We start from the raw sequence: 25,317 nt of genomic DNA, 5'->3' as shown, positions 1-25,317 counted from the left end.
TTAAGGCGCTAAAGGGAATTGAGAAACGGGAAGGCAGGCCAGCATGAGACAAGCAGGGGGGGAGAGAGGACCAGTGTACACCACATACCATGTACACATATTATCCCACCACTCCTATATCAACAACATTGGGAGGTAGATTTTCTTATCATACCACTGTTTTTGCATTTGATCAAGTTAAGCTTCCGAGATTATGTCACTTGCCTAACGTCTCACGGCCAACAGGTGGTAGATAGATTGTACAAATCCGGGTGTGTCTGACTGCAAACCCCTGTTTTTCCACCCAGCTGCACTGTAACTGGATGCAAACGTAGATGCTATAGGCAGGGAGCCCAGGGCCAAGCAAACAAATTGCCAAGCAGAGGGGAGGGCCTGGCGGGGAGGCGGGAGGCATCACGGTGTGATGGGCCCACCTGCAGCCTGGTGATTTTCTCTCACAGCGCTCAGCTGCCTCGGGAGGGCAGACAGGCAGATGGCTGCACTGATCTAGTGCTTGGAGTTGCAGGGTATCGCAGCACAGAGGAAGAAGTGTAGGGAATTGAGAACATTGGCAAGAGTTGAAGAGAAAAAGTCTAAGCTAAATTCAGGAGGAAAAAAGAGTGAAGTCCAAGGAGACTCGCAGAGCAAGAGAAAAGTGAGGTTTGTCAGGGGACTCGAAGTCTCCACAAAGTGAACAGCTGCAATGAAAATAAGGGAATATGATTTAGTTCTTCTTCTCCTTCTCCCCTTCCCTTCCTCTTTCTCTTCCTCCTCTTCCTCCTGCTTTTTTGAATTCATGAGAAAGCAGGCCCAAAATGCCTGGAAAGTTCATCTTTTTTTTTAAAGACTTTATTTATTTGATAGAGAGAGAGAGAGAGCACAAGCAGGGGAAGCTTCAGAGGGAGAGGGAGAAGCAGGCTCTCCATCGAGGGAGCCCAACATAGAGCTCAATCCCAAGACCCCAGGATCATGACCTGAGCCGAAGGCAGACGCTTAACTGACTGAGCCACCCAGGAGCCTGTGGAAAGTCCATCTTATAAGCACTCTGTCCTGTTGAGATGGTAGCAGATAGTCCCTTGAAGAAAGGAACAACTCCAGCAACTTCTTGGGTTCCTGCTATTAATTATAGATACAGATATGTTTTCTAGATCTATCTAGAGAGACATACGCAGAGACAGAGAGTGAGCTTTGAATGTGGGGAGAGAGGGAGGGAAGGAGAGAATGAGGTTAGAGACCTCAATCCTCCAGAGTTGGGAGTGTCCCCAAAGGCTAGGCAGTCACAGCCTAAGTCAGTCACATTCCTGAATCCCAGAGAAAGACTTACGTCATTGGAATTCCCCTAACACATGCCAACCAAAGGTGTTGTGAGTCTGAAAATAAATTAATGCAGTGGTTTTTCTTTAACATCCAGTGAGAGACACTGGGGTTGCATTTGCAGCTGGACTACAATTATGCTTCCGTTCTTCCAAGAGAAATTTGTTGCAGAGTCATTTGGGCAACCACATCGTGCGAACACAGCCCAGCCAGGGTGATGGATCACCCTGCAAGGATCTGCAATTAGCTATTTTCAAATGATGACAAAGTGTGAAGTTAACTGCTTATTTGAGAACTTTCTTTTTCATCCAAAGTAAATTCAAATGCGATTGAAAATCTGACCTTTCATTACTGGAGCTCTCTTGACTAAAAGCCAAATTGAATTTTAATTCCTAAATCTCCATGTGTATACAGTACCATGAGGACATCACAGATTTTGGCTCTGTGCCCTGAAGATAAATTGGCTTTGGGATTACTTGGATTAAAAACAAAGCCTTTCTTAAGAGATGTATTTAATTTTCATGATGTTTTCTTTTTCCTAAAGCTAAAGAATAGTTCTTTTGAATTTCAGTTTTTCTTGATCGTGAAAATGCCACCAAAATTCTGAGTCGGCCAAAGAGGTATAATTCAGGTAAACTGGAAGAGTTTGTTCGAGGGAACCTTGAGAGAGAATGTATAGAAGAAAAGTGCAGTTTTGAAGAAGCACGGGAAGTTTTTGAAAACACTGAAAAAACCGTGAGTATTTGTGTGTAATGTTCTTCAGATGCAAAGTACAGAAAACTGAAAAAGAAACTTCTCTTTGGAATTTTAAGATATCTATCCATATATATGTATTATAAATATTATAAAAGGCAAGGAATTAAATCCAAAATATTTTTTTTTCAGATCCAAAATATTTTAGATACTACCACTAACTTGTCCTCTTTTTCTTTACAGACTGAATTTTGGAAGCAATATGTTGGTAAGCAATTAATTTTTTCCTCTAGCTGATATAGGAAACATTTGAGAATTAGGTATCTTTTCTCTGTGTAAACATACAATATATTAAACTCTGTCAAAAGAGTTGGACTCTTTTACCCAAGACTCGATGGTGATATATGACAGGTTTATGCCAGCATGGGCGATACCTGCTGGCACATCAGCCGACTCCTCCCTAGGGCTTCAAAGAGACATTGCTGCAGCCCAAGCAGCTGGAAGAAAGAAACTAGATGACTGTATCTGGGGACTGAGTGAGAGTTTGTGTCCTCGGTTGAGAATGTGAAAATGCTGACCAACTTAAGTGTTTATTGCTTAGAAGTCTTCCTCCTTTATGATGGCCTACACAGCCCCCCATGATTGTCCTGGCCCTCAGACCCTCTCCTCCGCACACGTGGATGGGGAGGAGGGGGCCAGCCATCCTGGCCTCCCAGCTGCTCCCTGCACACTCCGGAATGCTTCTGCTTTGGTCTCGGACCTGACTGTTCATTGAACATGGGATCTCTTTTGCCAGGTTCCCCCCTAGGCTCACTCCCCCACCTCTTTACCCAAACGTCACCATCTCCATGAAGCCTACCCTGATCATCTCTTAATACTTCCACCTGCCACCCTGTAACCCCATCACCTAGGCACTGCAACCTCCTCTACTATTTTTCACAGCACTTTTCACCATCTGAGGTAACATTTAATGAATGCTCTTACTTATACTATTTATTATCTGTTTTCCCTGCCTCATCAGAATGCAGGTTTCATACTGGCAGTGGCGCTCAAGTGTTTTGTTTATTGATGTATTCCCGGTATGTTGAATACAGAAGCGCTGAGTAAATATTTGTTGAATGAATTGACCAAAAGGAGGAAAAGTAAAAACTTTCATGAGAACTAAGCTTTAAAACGAATGTAAAATCCAGCAGCAGGATTTTGAGGCAGCAGAAGTTCCACAGGTTGACTTATCCAAGACCATCCACAGGGACAGATCCTGGACAGCAAATCCACTGAGTTTCAGCAATTTGAGATCTAGTTCTATTTTCCAGTTGCTATTCTGGAACACTATTAGACTTGTCCACACTTGAGAAACTCATAACTTCTCCACTTTTCTTTTTAAATCCTAAGGGAGAATGAGGGCCTCTCCATTACATTTACTTTCTCTGACTTTCCTTATTGGTAGTAATGAATCCTACCATGTCAGTTCTCTACTCTGGTATTCCCCCTCAGTTAGTCCAAATGAATCTTTTTATTCTCTATTTCTATTATATTTAAAACTTTACATCTTGTGATATATATTTTTTAAGATTTTATTTTTTAATTGATCTCTACTCCCAACATGGGGTTTGAACCCACAACCCCAAGATCAAGAGTCACACACTCCACTGACTGGGGCCAGCCAGGTGCCCCTTGTGATATATTTTTAAAAGCCATTCAATTTCTACTCCCGCACCCCCAAAAAGATCCTGGCTGTATTTAAGTTCCCATGACTTCCTGATTGTCCCCCCTCCCCAGCAGGGGTTGGTCAGGACCCTGTAAGAACCATATTTTGAAGGTAAGCCTCCTGCCTTCTAGGTCACAGGCCACATTGTTTACTGTACGTGGGGCAAAGATATCTCAGGGATATCAGGGGCAGGATTCTTTTACTACTGCTTCATCCACCAAAAATTGAGAACAAAAAAGCAAAATAAAAATAACTCCATGCCTCTTTTCACTTGCAGCCAAGATTCCTAACCACCACCACCCCCCGCAAATAACCGATGCTATTTCTTACTGTATGGGCTGTCACACTCTGCATGGTGCAGGCCCGTCATGCCTGCCTTATTCTCTACTATCAACAAGGACAGAGTCTAGTTGAAGAAGAAAGATCGTCCAAGTACATTAGCCAGCATCTGTCCAGCACTTTACAGTTTACAGAGTGCTTATCATATTTAATCCTCACACCAACCCTGTGAGAAAAGCATTATGTACCTCATTTTACAGAGGATGCTGAGGCTCAGGGAGGCTACAAGACTTGCCAAAGGTCACCCAGCTGGGGAGTCACGGGGCCCAGGAGAGAACCCAACTTCTCCAACGGGCAAGCCCTTGCTTCTCACTATCACTCCTCCCGGCCTTCAGAGCCAGATGCAGTGATTCATTAAACAGCCACCCAGCAGCCTTAAACAGGAATCTCTCGCTTGGCAAGGGCTTGTCCCTTGATGTCTTTGACCCCTACTGTCTGTAGCTTTGCCTGAGCCCAAAGTACACACAGACAAGCACCCAAAGGAGGGCTATATGCAGCTAAAATGATACTCATTTTAAAGATATGTCTCAGCAAATGAGTTGCTGTGTAGCTGGCTGCAAGCCCAGACCCTTTCAGTGAAACATCCTAAATAATTCAGATATGTTGGTCTATAATATAAAGTGCAAATGTGGCTCGTTTTTTAGACCAGTTTGAACATCAATAATAATAAACCAGAGATAACGTATTTTGTTTTCACAGAATTGGAACAAATTGAACTATCTGTGCAAAAGCACACTGGATCAAGGGGCAGAGGGGACAAGGTCTAATCTTTCTAGCAAGCAGATTTTCCAGAGAGGGACTATTTCTGAGAAAGGGATGTGAGCCCTTAGTCAATGGGACCGGGACGCGTACTGCTGACCAAGAGTATGACAGATGAGCTAATCCTCTCTGTAGGGCAGCCACATCGACACACTAGATGGCATGGAGTTTTGCTCTAAAGTTGGACTAATAATTAGAAATTCCTCTTTCATCATCCCCTTCTTTCTTTTTCGTTCATTCTTATGTCATCCTTACCTCTTCTTCTTGCTGACCTAGCTCTTATTTTTCCTTCAGGGCTGTTTCTTTTTTTTTTTTTTTTTTTTTTTTTTTTTTTTTCCCATATCTTGGTTTTTATTTTATTTTATTTTTTTTTTTTATTTTTCTGTTTTCTATTTTATTTATTTCTTTTTTTTTTTTTTTTTTTTTTTTTTTTTATTGGTGTTCAATTTACTAACATACAGAATAACACCCAGTGAATGGGTGACAGGGCTGTTTCTCTGCTCAAAGTGTGTACCAGTCTCCCTTCTGGTTCTATTCATCCCTTTCTCCTGAAGCTTCCTTAGAAGTATGGATTGAGCCAGAGCTTTCAGAAACCAGACTTAAAGGTTCCCTTCTCATCCTGACCCTTCCCCGCTTGCCTATTCCTTTGTCCTGTTTTCTTATCATCAGTGTCTTCAAAGGCTCTCAAGAGCACTGTAAACGTACAAACTTCAGGAAAGGTAGAAAGGAAACACAGCCAATCTATATATAAATAAAGCGTATCTTCAGAACCTTCTCGTTTTTTATTCTTTGTGGTAAAGTCTGTTTCTCACCCGAAACTAATATAACACTGTATGTCGACTAACTGGAATTAATTTTAAAGAACTAAAAAAAAATTTTTAAATAAAACTTAAAAGAAATCTCTTAAATAAAAGTTGCTTCTCACTTTACCATACCATTTGGGACCTAACTCATAGACAGCAGACTATCTTCAAGCAGTGAGAGATGCTTTTGGCATCTCTTCTATTGTTCTGAACCATTGCTACATACTATACTTTATAGAATTAAATGATACCAGAAAGAAGTAGATGCATTTGCTACAAGTTTAAACTGCCAGTTCCTTGAGTGGAAGTACCATATGCTATCCAGCTCCGCATGCTCTGCAAGACCTGCCATAGCAGGCTCTGGTAGGACATAGTGATAATCATCGTTAGAGTCATGTGATTTGATTCAGAACTAACCTGTCGTCATTCTAGAAGAAAGGAATGAAAACCCTTCTCCCCCTGTGCTCATATAGTACATTTCTAACCTCTGACATTCTTCTCAGTCTTCCTCTTCCCTTGGGTTGCATAAACTACATGCATGCCTTCCTCAGAGCAATTTCCTAGGATAGTAGCCTAAGAACCTCTGTTTGGGTTGCTCTTAGAAACTCTGGAAGAGGGGACCCCTGGGTGGCTCAGAGGTTTGGTGCCTGCCTGCCTTCGGCCCAGGGCATGGTCCTGGAGGCCTGGGATCGAGTCCCACATGGGGCTCCCTGTGTGGAGCCTGCTTCTCCCTCTGCCTATGTCTCAGCACGCCCCCTCCGTCTCTCATGAATAAATAAATAAAATCTTAAAAAAAAAAAAGAAACTCTGGAAGACAGGGGCATCCCATAATCAACAGCGTCAGCAGTTCTGACTCTAAAATCAGGCTCCCCTCCCCAGGAATCTGCACACAGAGGCATTCTAAGCAGTTTATTTGCTAATTCAACTTCTTAACCTATTTCAAAGATGGAGATCAATGTGAATCCAATCCATGTTTAAATGACGGTGTATGCAAGGATGACATTAATTCCTATGAATGTTGGTGTCGAGCTGGATTTGAAGGAAAGAACTGTGAATTAGGTAAGTGGTCATTTTTTGATTACTCATGGTTCCATGTTTCCCTGTGAAACTGGATGAAACTGGAAAATGCAGTATTTATATATCATAATTTTCTCTTAAAAACATATTCTTATTGTGGTAAGGAACACTTAATGGAAGATCTATACTCTTAACAAATTTGGAAGTGTACAATACAGTATTGGTCACTCTAGGCACTGTGTTGTACAGCACATCTCTAGAACTCCTTCATCCTGCATAACTGAACCCATATACCCACTAAATGGCAGCTCCCCCTTTCCCCTTCCCTCAGCCCCTGGCAAGCACAATTATATTCTCTGTTTCTATGTGTCTGCCTATTGCAGACACTGCCTCAAATAAGTAGAATCATGCAGGATTTGTCCTTCTATGACTGACTCATCACTTAGCATCATGTCCTCCAGGTTCATCTGTGTTGTTGCATATGACAGGATTTCCTTTTTTAAAAGGCTGAATAATATTCCATCGTATAAAGCACATACTTTCAAAGCTTATAAACATTCATCTGGTCTGTGGTCATAGTTTCTGGGATGAGTTCAAGAAACTACAGTAGGAGCAATAATATTTGGTTGCTAATATCAGTTGGTAATGATGCTCCCCTCACTTATTAATCCTCAATACAACCGTATGTGGTCAGTACCATTATTATCCTCATCCTATTCAGATGAGGAAACTGTAGCTCAGACAGGCCAGAAGCACAGAGGCAGTAAATGATGGAGTCAGAACTTGAACTTCAGCTTGACCAAAGCCCACACTTCTCCATTCACAAAATGCAAAGAAAATCGAACCCATACAATTGTCTGAACTCATGACTAAATCATTATCAACATAGGCAGTGGATGTCAATGAAATACAGAACTGAGATATGAGGAGGCCAGTTCTCCATAAAACAGGCACTTCTCTGCACATACTAACCACTTCTCATGTTAAATTTGTTAACAAAACTCAGAGCTCACTCCTGAATTTGACTTATATGGATTACATTGAAAGAGTTACACAGCAAATCTAGGAGCACTGTACATCTTTTCTCTCATAGCCTAGAATATTCCCCCCCTGGGATTTTTGGCAATTGGAGCAGTAAATCCTAAGTTCTTCTCCTACTTGTTTATTATCTCTGGATGCAAGATTACTGGTATTATGTTTGTGAAAGGCACACCATGCTAATGACAGATTCTCTCTCCCCTCTGAAATTCCAAAAGAATGGAGATGCAATCCTAGGGAAAGAATTCAACAGCACAGGCTACCTGACTAAGGGCAAAGAGTAGAAAATTAGCAGGACTCTATTAATACTAGCAATTCATCTGACATACAGATGAAAAAGGCATAAAACAAAATGAAACTCAGCGGCTGTACTTGTCCTATAGAGAAAGGAAGAAAAGTCACCCGTAATGTTCAGAAATCTTTTCGGTACTAAAGAGAGCTCCACTGATCATCTTCCTTTGAGATCCAAAAGATAAAAAAGAATAGAAGATAAGAAAAGGAAAAGCAGCAGGGCAAAAACATTTAAAAAGAAAGAAAAGAGTGGATGCAGGTGGATGAACTGGTACCCCTGGCTTGAATTCCCATTCCCTTAGATTTCCCAGCATGGGGGCAAACCAATGCCTGGGTTACCTTTCTTGTGGGTGTGGTAATTCGCTGAAGATCTCTGCAGTGCTACTTTCATCTGAAAGGTTCTAATTTCAAATTTAGACTTACGTAGATAAATCTGATCCTGCTATTATGGAAACCTACAGAAATCTTTGGAGTAGTTACTCATTATCAGCTTAACTAATATAACCATTGGAGCTGAGGGAATGAATAACTCAATTAATCTCAGTTAAAAACGTAGGCCACATTGTAGAATTGAAAATAACATTTAGTGAGCCTGCCCGGCTCAGTCAGCAGAGTATACAACTCTGGATCTTGGGGTTGTGAGTTCAAGCCCCCTTTTGGGCATAGGGCTTACTTTAAAAAAATAAAATAAAATTAGGAGCAATTAAAAAAATAGTGTTTAGCATTAAATATTCCTAAATGTCTTTAGTTTAAAATAAAGACACTTTAATGAAGGAGAATTACCCTGAGGAAGGTAAATACAAACACAGAGGTTTTGCTACTCACGTGAAGCTATGGGCCACACAGCAGAAGTGGTAAGTCTACAGCTGCCACCACCTCAGGCCTCAGATTCCCCACATTTTGGTTTGGTAAGGGGCTCTGCAGTTGAACTGCATCTACCATCACATCTGGCCTCTAGGAAATATTCATCTCCCCCAGCCTCCCAGATCAAAGTCTAGAAACATCTCCTTGGTGCAAGTCAGAGACAAAGCGGGAATGCTCTCAAAATTCTTTTTATCTCAGACACTAGAGGAAAGCAAAAGCATATACAAACTCCCACTTAAGCTGTTGCTTCAAATTGATCTACAGATTGACCTCAAAGGCTACTAGATAGCAGTTCATAGAACACTGAAGCCCCAAGCTTCTTGCCTCACCTTTGTCTTGGGGGAAAAAACAGGGAGATTTCCAGTGTTAAGATCTTGTTATTTTCTTTTGCCCTTGCTCATCAGGCTCTTCTCCAGGAGAAAGAGGTACAAACATTCAGGGCATGCTTTCTAGTTAAAAGAATAACAACTAATTGGCTATTGTGTCCCTTTGGTTAGAATAATGACCACTGTATGTCCCCATTTACACATCACATCTGAGGCCTTTCCAGACATAACAAGATCTGTAAGGACTTGGGTCATTCTGTCACCTCTAAAGAGTACAAGAGGCATCTACCCACAGTAAAATAGGATAGAGAGGGAAAAAAAATCACAAGTACATAAGCACTTTTTCCGCTTTGGTAACACTCCGTAAACACCACACTCCTATTGACTGAATATTTCTGTGGACTGGAGAAAAGAAAATATCTTGAGTTTAGCTGAATACCAGCATATTCTATGGTAAGCTTGTTAAATAGAACATCTCTTGTCCAAGCTTTGGTTTTCACATCACTGAATACAGGAGGGAAGATGAAGAAGGCAAAGTAAAATAAACAGAACAGGATAACTTTGGTAGTAGGCATGAGTAGAATTACAAAAAAGTGTCTGGGCTAACATAAAGGGAAAAGAACAGATGCTTTGAGAGGCTCAACAGATATTCTAGGCACAGAGACTGGCCCCAGGACCAAGGAGAACCCATACCCAACACAGTGCCTGACATCTAACTGCTCAATAAAGCATGAGTCCCATAGTGACTGTTCCTTAGATCCTAGACTAAGGACCTCTCCACTGGAATTCCCTGTGCTATTATTTTATTTCCAGAATCCTGAGTCCTTTATCTGAGAGAAAAAGACTGCCAATTTGGACAGCAATATTTCCCACTGCACACACAACCCAAGCCATAAAGAAAAGTGACAAATGAGGAAAATGGTGGACAGGTCTAGTTCCTTTAGCCAAAGACACAGAATCAGAATTGGGAAAGCCACACTGAGTTTATTCATTCCCATTGTGCATGCCCTGAACCAAACCAAGCTGTACCTACCACCTACCTCTGTTAACTTACCACAATCTCATATTGACTGAACACTCTCTACAGGTGGTATTTGATTTGGCTGAACACTTCAGTATTGCTTTGTAACAACAAAATGATAACCAATAACATGAAAAGAGCCAGGGATGTTATCACCATGAGTAAGGAGAAAGGTCTTTTAAAAAATAAATACGAAGGACCAAGTGCCATCTTTTTGGCTCATGCACTTAGAGGATTACTGGAAGCAAAGGTTAAAGCTCAGGCTGGTTCCTTTGCCTACCTGGCAAAAGTTGATTTGCCTCCCCTCAATTCCTAAAGTGTCAGTAAGGAACATGAGCAAATTATTACATTAACCTATGCTAGCCTATATAAAATAGAATTAGAAAATTTAGATCTGACACTCAAGAATCTATAATATACTCCAAAACCATATAGTCACACTGTTAGCCTGGATCCCCTCCCCCCTACACACACACACACACACACACGAGTCTGTGACTCGAGCTCATTTAGTAGGGTGCGTAAACCTAGGGAGCAAGAGTAAGGGACAAGAGAGTGAGACAGAGCAGAAAGGAGAACTCATAGAAAGAGTCCTCTCTCCTCATCTGCAACTGATTGCTAGGTCTCCTGGGACTGTTTTCCAAGGAGCCATAGGAATTGGCCTCGGACTGTCCATCTGCAAGGGGAGAAGGGTGAAAGAATTTGTCCATCAGCATCTGTCTCCCAGTGGTTGAAAGTTTAGCCAAGGGGCTGTTAACTCCCCCCACATCTCCAGGTTGTACTCACTGGGGCATCCGGAGGGGTGATACGGCATCCCATGCCTCAGCATCAACAGGGAAGTGCCACATAGTGAGTGGGGCTCATAGTGCAGATAGGAGCCAAGGCAATCTAAGGTTGCACCTGTATGAGGTCAGGAGAAGTCGATGCAGAGCTGATGGCCACAGTGCTGGCACAGACACTCCATGAGGCTGAGAGAAACTAAGGTGGCACGTAGGAGGTGTCTAATAGTCACTCATTTTCAAACTTTCCATGTTCTCATTATACCAACAAGTGAGCATTTCTGTTGTTGAACAGGTAGGTAAGGGGTAAGGTATCTCCTATTCATAGTGTTCCTGTGCTGCTCTAGAGACAGAAATAGGTCCAAGGGCAGAGCCTATTTCTCTTAACTCAACAGGTCTCAGCTGGCCAGCCCTGAACCATGCTACTTCCTGTTATTGAGACTGCATAGGAGAAGCAAAGGGAAAGCACAGTAATCAAAAAAATACAAAATAAGATGGCAGGAATAAGCCAAATATATCAGAAATCAGAATTAATGTAAATTGAGATTAATGGCAATTTTCAGTCTGGAGTTAAAAATCGAATTGTAGGGATACCTGGGTGGCTCAGTGGTTAAGTGTCTGCCTTTGGCTCAGGGTGTGATCCTGGAGTTCCAGGATCGAGTCCTGCATCGGGCTCCCTGCGTGGAGCCTGCTTCTCCCTCTGCCTCTGCCTCTCTCTGTGTCTCTCATGAATGAATAAATAAATAAAATCTTTTTCAAAAAATCAAATTGTATGCTGTTCACAAAAGAGATACCTAAAATAAAATTACACCAGGAGGCTAAAATTAAGGGATATAAAAAGATTTTCAGGTAAAAGGTAACAAAAAGAAACTGGTGAAGCAATCTTAATATCAGACAAAATAGAATCCAAGACAAAAAGCATTACAAGAGACAAAGAACAACACTTCATATTAATAAGGGAGATTATATAGGAAAGTACAGAAAATGTGAGCCACTAATGCTCATCATTGCCCACACATAATGTCTTTGGCATTTAGCCACCTTAAAGGACCTGATTTCATTCTCTTGTGTGGATATATACCCATATCAGCCAGCTTCAAGTGTGTTTAGATAAACTGGATTATATTAAAATTATGAATTTTGGTGGGGCACCTGAGTGGCTCAATTCATTAAGCGTCCGACTCTTGATTTCAGTTCAGGTCATGATCTCAGGGTCATGAGATCAAAACCTGCATCAGGCTCCACACTCAGCAGGGAGTCTGCTTGAGATTCTTTCTCTCCCTGTCCCTCTGCACACCCTCCCGCCACTTGCTCACTCTCTCTAAAATGAATCTTAAAAAAAAAAAAAAAAGCTATGAACTTCTATTCAGCAAAATATACTATTTTAGGACAAAAAGGCAAGTCAGAGTGGGAGAAGAAACCTGCAATACATATGTCCAAGAACTGAAACTCTCACACACTGATGGTGGGAATTTAAATATGTACAATTATTTCAGAAAACTGCTTGGCAATATCTACTAAACCTGAACATATGATCCATAATTGCACTCATAAGCACATACCCAGTATTCATGCATATGCTACCAAAAGATACGTATTAAGAATGTTCATTAGAGCATTATATCTAAGAGCCAAAAACTGGAAACTCAACTATTCATCAGCAGTAAAATGCATACAGACAGTAATAGTCGCACAATGGAACACTACACAGCATGCAAATGAACCACTGTTGTTTACAAATAACACGGATGAATCTCACAAAGGGTTAAATGAAAGACACAGAGGAGTGTGAGCTGCTGTTTATATAAAGTTCAACGACAGGCAAATTCACTCTCAGGATTTGGTAATGGATGGCAAGTTTGGAACAGAGGGCTAGTGTGTAGTGGTGGAGGGGGCATTGGGGGAGCTTCTGGGATGTGGATAATGACCTATGCATTGATCCGTTTAGTGTTTAAACAGGTGCACACACTTTGTAAAAATTCACCCTGAAGCTTTGGGGACTTCTCTGAATATATCCTATCCTCTCATAAACAGTGTCTTAAAATTGCAGTCCAAGATTTAGTGAAAGTAGAAGACCCAAACCTTCAGTTTATGCCAAACCAAACATATTACTGCCATTTTTATACCTTATTAAGATTTTTTTAAGATTTTATTTATTTATTCATGAGAGACAGAGAGAGAGAGAGAGAGAGAGGCAGAGACACAGGCAGAGGGAGGAGCAGGCTCCATGCAGGGAGCCCGACGTGGGACTCGATCCCGGGTCTCCAGGATCACGCCCTGGGCTGAAGGCAGGCACTAAACCACTGAGCCATCCAGGGATCTCCCCAAGAATTTTATCTTTCTTTCTACTCTCAGCTGAAGGCTCCCAAGCCTCTTTCCATGAATGGCCCCTGCTTACACTTGACCTATACATGAGTCACTGGTTTCATGTACTCTTGAGAAATGCATGTGAAATGATGCTGTTACTGTTGATTTTGCTTTCTTTCAGATGTAACATGCAACATTAAGAATGGCAGATGCAAGCAGTTTTGTAAATTGGGCCCCGATAACAAGGTGGTTTGTTCCTGTACTACGGGATACCAACTTGCGGAAGACCAAAGGTCCTGTGAACCAGCAGGTCAGAATCTAATAAAGTTTTTTTAACACTCTCCAAATCTATATTTGAACCTTCAGTATTTTAACTAGTTCACATACTTTCATAAACCCTGTTTGTTTCTACTTCCTTTTAAAATCATAGAACAGATTAGTAGCTTGAATTGGACAATTTTTCAAATTGCATCATCATTTTATTTATTTATTTATTTATTTATTTATTTATCATCATCATTTTATTTTATTTTTTTTATCATCATCATTTTAAATAGAAGTTCTGTAATTGTTCTCAGTCTGAATTCTTTTCCGTGTCCTTTTTTTTTCTTTTAGATCATGAAGCAATCAATTTATGAGACCTCTGTATATTTGTAATTCATCAAGTCAAATTACTATAGTAGTCGCAGACCATAAAAGACACATAAATGATTGACTGATAGGCTTCTAGTACAAGGAATGGCAAATGTTAAGCATGATTGTGTCAGGGTGTGACTGGCTTACCCTGACAAAGTTATTTCCTATCCTTGGGTCTCGGGCTGAGTTTACACACTTGGCATCAGAACAGTTCTGACAATCATCTGTTTCAAGTTGTGCCAGGCTGACCAACACAGTCCATACAGCAGTGGACAAAACAATGTTTCCCAGTCATGTCAACCAGGCTACCGTGTTGACAGCTGACTAGTATATTCAGAACATCTCCACTCCACGCTCCTATTGCTCTTCTCTGAAATGAAGCAATAGAAACTTTGATTAAAAAAAATTTTTTAAAGTAGTCTCCGCAGGATCAATTATATTTGATAAATGAGGGGCCCTTTTGAAGCAAACTAGTTATAATTTCTTTTGCATTTTCAAAGCCTGATATTAAATTGGTACATTAAATCATGCACCATTCCTCTGTAACTGGGTTCGATACCTATCTCACCAAAGCACCCGGCAGAGGAAATTAAAGAAAGGACAGAAGCCAAGAGTGTACATGCTATTTCAACTAAAATGAAGAGACTCTAATGCTTCAGGGACCTAGCCACCCATCCTTCTGCCTAGTTCTTCACATACACTGCTTCACAGCTTGCCCAGCTCCAGAGAAAAAGATCTATATGTTTTAACCTTCAAAATCTAACTTCCAGTGTAGACAGATGGCATAGTAGCTAAACCCTTATGAGCCCTTCTATGTTAGATAGGGAAAAAAAAAAGAACTGAGAACCACCTCCAACTATTAAGTGTTATATTTGAATATAGCTTTATCTTTAGCAGAGTAAGTAGGCCAAACCTAAAATAAACTTTCTTGCCTTTCAATAGTAATGGTCCCTTTTCTCCAGCCATTGTTGATGATGTATATTTATACATAAGTATTTTGAACTAATTTCCTGTTTTCCCAACCACATGCTGTCTTCATGATACTTTGCTGCAGCTGGTTGCTATAGAAATGTCTGTTATAAGGAATGTGACTAGAAGGAAAGTGAGAAATGAAAATGAAATGTGAGGTGACTTTGCTTGACTACAAATTTCCATTCTGGTTGTCCCCAATGTATCAGTAGACAATTTCTTGTCTTTAGGAAATAAACTGACCCAAGGTTAAAAAAGGTGGCCAGTTCCCATGTGGATGTGGCTGTGATAATCATATTAGTAATTTCTTTGGTTAAAGGGTTTTTTTTTTTAAGTTTAGTAATCCCTACACTCAAAGTGGGGCTCAAACTCATGACCCCCATATCAAGAGCCACATGCTCTTCCAACTGAGCCAGCCAGGCACCTCAACAATTTATTCAGTTAATACTTAACCAAATGAAATAATTAAATCATGATTTCTTCCCAGCATATCCCTAAACCCACCTTGGAGTCTAGAAAGCATTCTAGTCTACAAAAGAAAGCCTGGCTCACAATGAACCACAGAAGTCCCATTTACCTAGTTCTAAAGTTAAAGTTACAGGGCAACAGTCATCAGAATACCATTTAAGGACAGTACTTGGGAGTAAGACTTTTTAGTAAAGAAACAAAACAAAGTCATTAGACTTTATAAAACTCTTACAAAATTTGATTCTGGAACACCTATTCTATTTCCGTGAAGATGATGGATTCCTGAGCCAAATGTTCTTTTCATGAAGGGTTTGAAAACTTTCCATGAAAATAATGCAATTAACCTTTTAGTTTGAGACTATATTCATTGATTAGATTTTAAGAATATTGATGGGCCTGCTTCTCAGAAGTGACAAGGATAGGCCTCATTCTCGATTTCTGTAATACACGTTCCGCTTGCCAATGAAAAATATCAGAATACTAAATTTTTTCCCCATCTTTCTAGTGCCATTTCCATGTGGAAGAGTTTCTGTCCCTCACATTTCTATGACACGCACCCGTGCTGAAACTCTTTTTTCCAATATGGACTATGAAAATTCAACTGAAGTGGAAAAAATTTTGGATAACGTCACCCAACCGCTTAACGACTTCACTCGAGTTGTTGGTGGAAAAGATGCCAAACCAGGTCAATTCCCTTGGCAGGTACTCTATATTAATGGTGTGTCAAAACTGGAGCCCAGAGGGCAAGGGACAGGCCAGGTGGGGGCTGAGTCTAGGGCACCAGACAGACCTATTGGGGCGAGGGAAGTGTTTAGGCAAGTTTGAGCACTAGGCAATATGAAGAAGCCCTCAGTGGTGGAGAGCGAGTGAACCAGAAGTCTGGGGACAGCTACCAGACAGGGTCAAGGAGAGTCTGACACCAAGAAAAGCATAGCAGGATTCCAGACATGCAATTGGGAAGTCTAGAAGTGAGGTCACAGATACTGGGGTTCAGGGTACTACTTCAGCTTGTGGGAGAACTGGTGAGAGAAAATCTCCAGGTCCAGAGAAACTGGATTATTTTGAAGGGATTTTTAAAAGGACTCACATAGGAGTAAAACAAGAACTGGGTTACTGGAACTAGGGTCTGAAATAGGGGCTTGACCCAAGGCTCAAAGTGTGCTAGCATCAGAATCACCTGAAAACTTGTTAGCAATGCAAATTTTCCTGCCATACTCCAGATCTACAGAAGCCCAATCTCTGGGGGGATGGCAACTCGTGTGCTAGTTAACAAGCCCTTCCGGTGATGCACACTACAATTTGAAACCAAAGGAACCAAACCATAAACTCATGGTACCTAGTCCCACATTTCTCCAGGTGTGATCTGCAAACAACCCACATGAGAATCAACTGTGCACATGTCTGAGGCAACAACCAAGAGCTAGATCTGTAGCAAAATTTGTAATTGACCTACAGCTAACGTTTAAGTGATTCCACCTGAGAGAAGTGGGGCCCAGAGGCAAGGAGCCAGGCTGGTCCTTATATAAAGTGGTGCCATCCAATAACGTAACTACCAACCACATGTAGCTATTTAGATCTAAATAACTACCCTTAAGTAAAATTAAAAATGTATCTCAGTCACACCTGCCACATTTCAAGTGCACAAAAGCCACATATGGCTGGTGGCTATGGTACTAGACAGCACAGATACGGAACATTTCCCTCATTGCAGAAAGTTCTATTGGACAGTGCTTATAATAGTTTAGTCTAACTAAAAACTCCCTAGTAGCCACAATCATATATTTTGTGACTATTTCAAGATGCTTCACTCCAAAATATTTTCTCTACTGAGGTCTGAACTTTTGCCACCAGGAACCAGTAGCTTCGAAGATTTTTTAATCATCCAACCAGTAACGATTTAAGGCAGGATCAGGTAAATGTCCCAGGTTTAACACCACTGGAATTCTCTGACACTATGTATCTACTCAGGATTCTTGAGAATGCCTGACATTTTCCAATATAATGGATAAGATACTGAACATGTACCTGGGGTAGGGCTTGGCACAGACACGGTAGAGAACGGTACTGAAGGGAGATAGACCATCACAACCAAGACTTTCCTTTCCATTCTCTTACCTTAGCTCTGCTTTTAGGAATATTTGTCGGACTTGATCTTACAGCCAATAAAATACACTGTGTGTTTCTTTATACCTCCTCTCTCTTCTATTTAGGCATCCTACCAGCGCTGCTTCCTTCATCCACATCTTTATTCTCTCTCATGACTCTTCATAAGACTGACCTTCTCCACTGACCTTTCCTTGAACAATTGCTGCTGGATACAGCCACTCTAATTATGCTTTCATTCTATTTAACATCCATGTATCTAATTCTATCAAATTTTACTATTTGTGTTCTTGTGCACTCTCATTCATTATGTATCCAACTTCCATGGATAGGTGGTTGGAAAAGATCCTACTTTTTAATAATTATCTTCCTTGTGACTGTGGGACATAAAGTAGTCCCCAGAGTGGAGGATCCACTAACCCAGGGGTGTTTTATTAGCTAAAAGATGACTCCTCTTTAAAAAAAAAAAAAGCCCCAGGATTAAAAAAATATATATATCCCAGGATGCACACATTGCGGGCTTAGCATTGTCCCCTTGTCAACCCAGAAACGAAATTGGCAAAAATACTTCAATAAGAGCTAAAAGGCGATGAGGGTAATAAAGTCTCAATTGAGTCACATAATCTTTCCATTCTCCACCCACCCCCGTTAAGCCAGATGCTTGCCAATATTTTAACAACACAAGTCTTTCCTAATAGGAATTTCAGTTACTCTAGCAAGCTTTTTTTTTTTATTTTAAGCAGAAGAGACCATTAGATGATGGTTGCAGTTGCAGCAGTAAGGAAGAGGATAAAAATGATACACATCATTCCAAATTCTTTCATGTCCCCCTCATTGCACACTTATACAGTTAGTATACCTATTGACTCTTTCCCATCAAGCCTAGTTAAGATCATCTAGAATGTTCAAGACCACTCATGCACATGTTCACTCCCTATTTCATCCACATAAAGTAGGCACAAAGCACTAAGTTTTAGTCTTTTCCAAAGGTGAAGAGCTGAACTACTTTCTAGTGTACTTGAGGAAGACCCTGTCATACTTCTGCACTGTTTCCTTCCCGCCCAAGAGCTGTCTCTCCACACCCACCTCTACCCACTTTCTCACAAAAGGTTCCTGATTTTCAAAACCAGGAGATAAACTGAGTGTACAAAAGTCACTTTCAAAGATGAAACAGGAAATGAAACAAGCCAGAATCTGTCATTTGTGGATGAGCCAGCTCCACATCCCGGCTAATCCGCAAGGTTTGATACTTGACTTGATTTATACTGGATTTGATTGCAGGCAAAGCATCAAGAGAAAGCAAGCAACAGCTGGGGTTTCCATGGCCAAACAGTAATTTATGGCTCGGAAATATGGAACAGCTTAGGAATATTACCCAGATAGGATTTCAAATTTCCATGCTTCCCATAAGGGTGGGGGGCAGGAGATAAAGCAACCACCTGCGTGAACAAATCGCGGGAAGGACAAAGGGAGGTCACTTTCATCAGGAGTAATGAATGGCATCAAGCTGGAAAGGTTTAGGGCGCTAAGGAAAAGGTCTAAGTCAGCTGTTTGCGAGAGCCAAGGGGCCACAGGGGAAGGGACAAGGCGACTTTTGCTTTGAGGGCTTATGGGTCAAAGTTGCAGGCAGGCAGATCCTGGCTCCGGATAACAAAGCCACAGTGACTGTGGGGGGCTGGGCAGCTTTGGGAGGAAACTTTGAACAAATGTTTGGTGAACTGTTAACTTGAAGAGCTGGGGACAGCACGGGCCTGATAAACCCGTGGGGAGAGCGTCCACAGCCTTGGTTCGTCTGGTAGGAGATTAGAGCAGGCCAGAGGACCACCGCCCCCCCACCCAGGTTTGAGACCCTAAGGAGTGAGGTTCGCCTGCCCCGAGCTCGAGGGTGGCCATGGCCACGTTCAAGCCTTACCTTATATTCGAGGACTTTCAGCTTGCGGGCTGGAGGTGAAGCCGCACTGGGCCTACCCCCTCATCTTCCCATCTCCCCCCCACTCCCAGGTCAGGCCAGGCCCTGACGTGTCCCATAACCCCTTGGCCACGCCCCCACGCCTGGATCCCTAAGGCTGCAGGCACGCAGGTGGACTCACCTGACCTCTAACCTCCCTGCAGTAGTGGAGGCCTGGTGGAGGCCAGGAAGCCAGATGAGGGCGGAGGGCTCAGAGCCCCTGGAGAGTGCAAGGAAGAGGGCGCAGGGACTCTGCACGGACATTTGAGGATCCTGGAAAGGAAGCCCCAGGGCGAAGTGCACTACATAAGGACACAGGATATTTCCTAGAGTGACCACCTCCTTAGAGTGCAAAACTAAAGCCGGACTCCAATTTCATACAATTACGTAGGGAAGCCATGAAAACCTTTGAACCTTAGAAATAAAAGCAAAATCAAAACACCTGTACTACCAGATCACCTTCATCAACAGTCTGAAAGAGAGATTTGAGAAAGCAACACCCCCGTCCTGGACTTTCTAAAGCTTTAATTTGGTTTTGGGCCTTTGCCCTTGACCCTGTCAGCCCACAATTCTGAGCACGCAGAAACTTGCCCCAAGAGGTCTCCCACCTCTTCTGTTTTGGGGTTGGATCTGTCTGGCCTTGAATGTGAAGTATTTTCTGGTCTTTCTATTTTCTATTTTACCATGGGCCTCAGCTGTGTATTAGCCATAGTTATTCTGCATTTAATAATTTGGAGATCATTCTAACAGATTGAAAAAATGGAATGCAATGGAAGCCAAGTGGTGAAGCTTTCCTTAACCTGTGTATTAGGTTGTATCACATACAATTGCCAATATTCAACTGTTTTAACCAGAAAATTGTCAGAAGAAGTAGTCTGTGTATTCCTAATTCTGTTCTTGGCCTAAACAATCTTTATTTTTTTATTTTATAAATTTATTTTTTATTGGTGTTCAATTTGCCAACATATAGAATAACACCCAGTGCTCATCCCGTCAAGTGCCCCCCTCAGTGCCCGTCACCCAGTCACCCCATTCCCCCACCCACCTCCCCTTCCACCACCCCTAGTTTGTTTCCCAGAGTTAGGAGTCTCTCATGTTCTGTCTCCCTTTCTGATATTTCCCACTCATTTTTTCTCCTTTCCCCTTTATTCCCTTTCACTATTTTTTATATTCCCCAAATGAATGAGACCATATAATCCTAAACATCTTTAAAACATCTCAACATCTTCCCCAGTCTCAGCTTTTCTCAGCTTTGGTCTGAAGCTATCAGTAAACATACCCGAGCTTTTGACCTGTACAGCTACCCCAACACACCCAATCCTTTCCATTGATTAGGACACACCCCTATGGCAAACAGCAGGCAGTTACCATATGTATGAATCAGAACTTTTTCTTTCTTTCTTTTTTTTTTCTGTAAAGGGGGAAGGATTGGGAGAAAGATTTTATATGAAGGGCCTAAGACTATAGACATGTCCTTACTTGGAAAAAGTAACCCTCAAATGATGAAGTTTCAATTAAGAGAAATAAAAACATGACATATGTACTCTCACTTGGCCCCACACAGCTATTTTGGACAGAACATTTAGATTATTATTCTCTAGGATGGTTTGATGAAATCTCTTTAATGAATAGTCTAGTTAACCATTAAAAATCGAAAATGGAAAAAAAAAGAAAGAAAGAAAGAAAGAAAGAAAGAAAGAAAGAAAGAAAGAAAGAAGAAAGAAAGAAGAAAGAAAGAAAGAAAGAAGATGAGCATCTCTTCTGTGCCCAGAAAAATGAAATCGGGCCAATGGCTGGGTGAATCACACCTGTGGGCATAACAAGCTGTATATCATGCAGAAACAGTTTTGCTTTTTTTTTAATTTTCTTTTTTTAAGATTTCATTTATTTATTCATGAGAAACACAGAGAGAGAGGGGCAGAGACACAGGCAGAGGGAGAAGCAGACCATATGCAGGGAGCCCGATGTGGGACTCAATCCCAGGTCTCCAGGATCACGCCCTGGGCTGAAGGCGGCGCTAAACCGTTGAGCCAACCGGGGCTGCCCAGTTTTGCTTTTTATATGAGAGAGAACTAGTATGCAAACAGGAAAAAAATTGTTGTTTTTTTTTTTACTGTAAAATTGGAGGTGACTACGTAGAGAGAAAAGAGTTTATTGAAATCACAGGGGAAGGCCAAATTCAAGTTAAAGGTTAGGAAGAGAACCAACAGGGCAACAGCTACTACTCTGGGCTGGCATTATCAATGAGCACCATCAGAAGAGCTATGTGAATGTGTATTTTGTAGATGGATGTGGGTGTGTTTGCTGTGCATCTGTGTATGTGTCTGAAAGAGAGAAAGCAGGCTCCTATTAGGATAGACAAACATGAAAAGGGTTGACAGATCAGAACTTGGATGCCTTGCTCAGAACATATGCTTTCCCATTTTTCCCTTCATTTTCCAAAGTGATGTCTTAGAAGAGCTTGTCCTCGGCCAAGCTGACAGCTCATCCCCAAATAGCTCATATTTAGATAGCTGTGATCCTGTGGTAGCCAAGCAAACATTCCAAAATCTAGTCATTTGTAATATCTTTAAATGCAAATATATGTTAGGGCTTTTTCTTGGCAAAGATGTTTGCTAAAATTTCTAATACCAATCAGGGATTGGCGGGGGGCGGAGGGGGGAATGCTCTCAGGCTTAAAAGAACACAATCATATTTCTCAGCCATCCACCAGAAAGGAGTAGAAGCTCCAGGCAGCAAGTCTTTGGCAGGAGTCAGACTAGCTACATCATAGTCTCTGTGCCCAGGGGCTATGGATATCATTCAGTCTGGCCTAACCAACCCATTAAGCTGAGAGATGTCCAGGCACCTCTAATACAGAAGAAAAGCACCGTTCTCTCATGCATGTGAGTTTGTAACTCCAGTTACCCGAATGGATGCTTTCAGATGTGACCATCAGGACCCATATAGGACAGCGCTACCCAAACTTACTGAGTGATTAAAAATCACTTGGGGTCAGGGCCAGCTTCATGAGCTTGTAACCAGTGCACCTGCATGAGGCCTTGTTTTTGGAAGGGTCCCAAATTTGGAGTTTAATGCTTTGTGTTTTGGAACTCAAGTCTGATGAGACAATGGAGCAGCCATGCCCTGGAAGCTTGGAACCTCTCCCCTACCTCCTAGGGATGGATTCTTGACTTCCTACTCCCTTGTCCCCCGGTTCCCTGGCTGGGCCTGCCTCTTCCTCCCCATACCTGCCCAGTGACTACTGCCACCCTCAACCCAGGGCACGTAACATACTCCCCTCCTCGTCCCCAACAGCTATCACAGGTGCAGGGAGGGCTGAGGTTGGGTGTACACAGTCTATGCCATTTTGGGAGGGGACATGGCCACAGAACATCTCAGGACCAAAAGTTTGTCACAGTTCATTTGGAGAATGAATGGTGGGGGCAAGCCTCTTGCCCACCTCCGTTTTAAGTACTGAGCACATCCTGGTATGGATGTTGTAATCCCTTGGGAATCATGCCTCCACAATTAATTACTGCAGCAGGCCAGTGAGAAGGGAAGACTGACTTACCTTCCTCCATGCGGCATGGGGCTGGTGGGAGAGGGGACCTGGCAGCCAAGGGCCTTTGTGCCAGCCTGCCAAATCACAGGGTGCAGCTCCTGGGCACTCTCCCAGCAAATATCCCCCATGCCTGAGGAAGCATGACATTAAGTAGTAAAATTTAAAACTCAGTCAGTTAAGCATCTGACTCTTGATCTCAGCTCAAGTCTTGATCTCAGCGTCATGGGTTCAAGCCCCATGTTGGGCTCCACACTGGGCATGGAGCCTACTTAAAAAAAATTAAATTAAAAGAACACCCATGGTAGATTGCAAGAGACCACAGAAGAAAGGAAAAAAATTGTATTGAAGGATTTTCAATGGCATGTTTCTTCCCAGCTTTTGAACAAGGGGTCTCGCCTTTTCATTTTGCACTGAACCCCACAAATTATGTAGCCAGCTTTGTGTGGACTGAGCACTTTTAAAATGTAAAGTCACCAAGCCTTGGAAATTCTGAACCATAATTTCTCAGACTTAATTATGCATAAGGATTTTCTGGAGCTCTTCATTTCCTTTAGTCACACCCACCAAATATTCTATTTAAGTTCGGGCAGGAGTGCCCTCAAATGATTTTATAAGCATCCCAGATGATTCTATTGCAATTAATTGGTCCACCAACCACACTTATGAGCATAGGTTCTCAAGCCAGGCAGACTAAGGTTTGCATCCTAGCTTCACCACTGACCTTAGGGGAGTTCATGTACCTATCTAAACTTCGGTTTGCTCATCTGTAAATGGATATATTAATATCACCCCACATTATTAAATGTACATAAAACACTTAGCATAATGATTAGTGCATAGTAAGCAATCAATAAATGTCCAAAACCATTAAGAAGACTGTTGAGTCTGGAGGGTGGCTACATGGGTGTTTATTATATTATTATGTGAGATTTCCTACATTTTTACGACTTTTTGAAATAGGCAGCAACTAGAATGAGAAAGAAAGCTAAAGTGTGGGAAAAGGGGTCAGAGGCTTGCAGTGAGCCGGCCCCAGAGGTCTCCTGGTAGGAGGCCAATGCTTCAGTGTCTAGGACTTAGCAGACATTCAGTAAATTGAATTCAGGACAAGGGTGGCTCAGTTGGTTAAGTGTCTGCCTTCAGCTCAGATCATGATCTCAGGGTCCTGGGATCAAGCCCAACATCTTGCTCCCTGCTCAATGGGAAACCTGCTTCTCCCTCTACCCCCTGTTTGTGCTCGCTCTCTCTCTCTCTCTCTCACTCTCGCTGTCTCTTGTTCTCAAATAAATAAAATCTTTCTAAAAAATTGAATTCAGGACAAAAAGAATCTTCACTAGAACATGCCCCTAGGACCTTCTCAAATTCACACTTAAGGGCATTGACCATTCTCTTTCCTTAGTTTAGAAATGGATTTATGTCTGAGACGAGGTGTGCTTTAGTCAAAGGGCAGGAGTTCCTAAGAGCCAGTCGGCTCCTGCGTAGGGTTTACCAAATGTTCAGTGCGCCCTCTGGTGTCCATACTTCTCAACTTTCTTCCTGAAGAGGCAGCCCAGAGCCTCGGGTACACTGGAAGTGAAAATCTCCAAGCTGATCTAGATAGGTGGTAAAAAATATTCATTGTCCACTCTGCTCATACAATAGATGTACATGGGGGTGACTGGGTTACGGGCACTGAGGGGGGCATTTGATGGGATGAGCACTGGGTGTTATTCTATATGTTGGCAAATTGAACACCAATAAAAAATAAATTTATATTAAAAAAACAATAGATGTACAGATGAAAGAATGGATTGGCCTCTTCTTTAAGAATGCCCAGGCTCAGACGCCTCTGTCCACTTTGCCCGAGCAGCTAAGTGGTCCTCACTGCCCGGAGGCCCGTCAGCACGGCTCTTATGGGGGGCAGTGGTCTCAATTCATAGTTTGAAAAGGGCTTTAAGAAGACCTCAGTGGACAATCAATACTTTTTCTCTTCCAACTCACCCTGTGGCAATATTTCCCCACGCAGGGACAGAAGACTCAATAATAACTCTGGATCTAGAGGAGTCAAGTCAGTGTGTTTCGGAATTTACCTGCCATATTCCCATGAAACAATGTGTGCCCTCAGACAATCTGACTCACCTGGAAAAGGAATCCAAGGGCCCCAAATCACCAAAAGAAGCCATTCCCTCCTATCTGCCTCCTCTAGAGCTCCCCCTGGCTCTCATTGCCCATCCTCCTCAAAATAGTTACAGAAATGGCTTTTTTGATCACGCTCCAGAAACACTAACTCATGTGCAAAGCTGACACTTTCCAGAAACACTCCGGTCTGCCAGCACCTAGAGTCCAATCCCCACCCCCACCCCCCACACACACACACACCCCTGCCTATCAACAGCACCTGTATTTATTTTGTTCAGGATCAAACACATTATGTA

General features: G+C 42.1%; 1 protein-coding gene across 1 annotated transcript in view; it reads left to right on the top strand.

Moving 5' to 3' along the window:
* Positions 1 to 25,317, top strand: part of F9 (coagulation factor IX) — a 32,632-nt gene that overhangs the window by 4,324 nt on the left and 2,991 nt on the right. The window contains exons 2-6 of the mRNA XM_077888051.1: positions 1,865 to 2,028; positions 2,230 to 2,254; positions 6,541 to 6,654; positions 13,420 to 13,548; positions 15,817 to 16,013. Coding sequence (XP_077744177.1) covers positions 1,865 to 2,028; positions 2,230 to 2,254; positions 6,541 to 6,654; positions 13,420 to 13,548; positions 15,817 to 16,013 — 629 coding nt within the window. The remainder of the gene's footprint in view (positions 1 to 1,864; positions 2,029 to 2,229; positions 2,255 to 6,540; positions 6,655 to 13,419; positions 13,549 to 15,816; positions 16,014 to 25,317) is intronic.

The sequence above is a fragment of the Canis aureus genome, chromosome X, assembly GCF_053574225.1.
Source record: "Canis aureus isolate CA01 chromosome X, VMU_Caureus_v.1.0, whole genome shotgun sequence".
Taxonomy (NCBI): Eukaryota; Metazoa; Chordata; class Mammalia; order Carnivora; family Canidae; genus Canis; species Canis aureus.
Note: the sequence above shows the minus strand (reverse complement) of the source record. Positions and strands in the feature narration are given on the sequence as shown.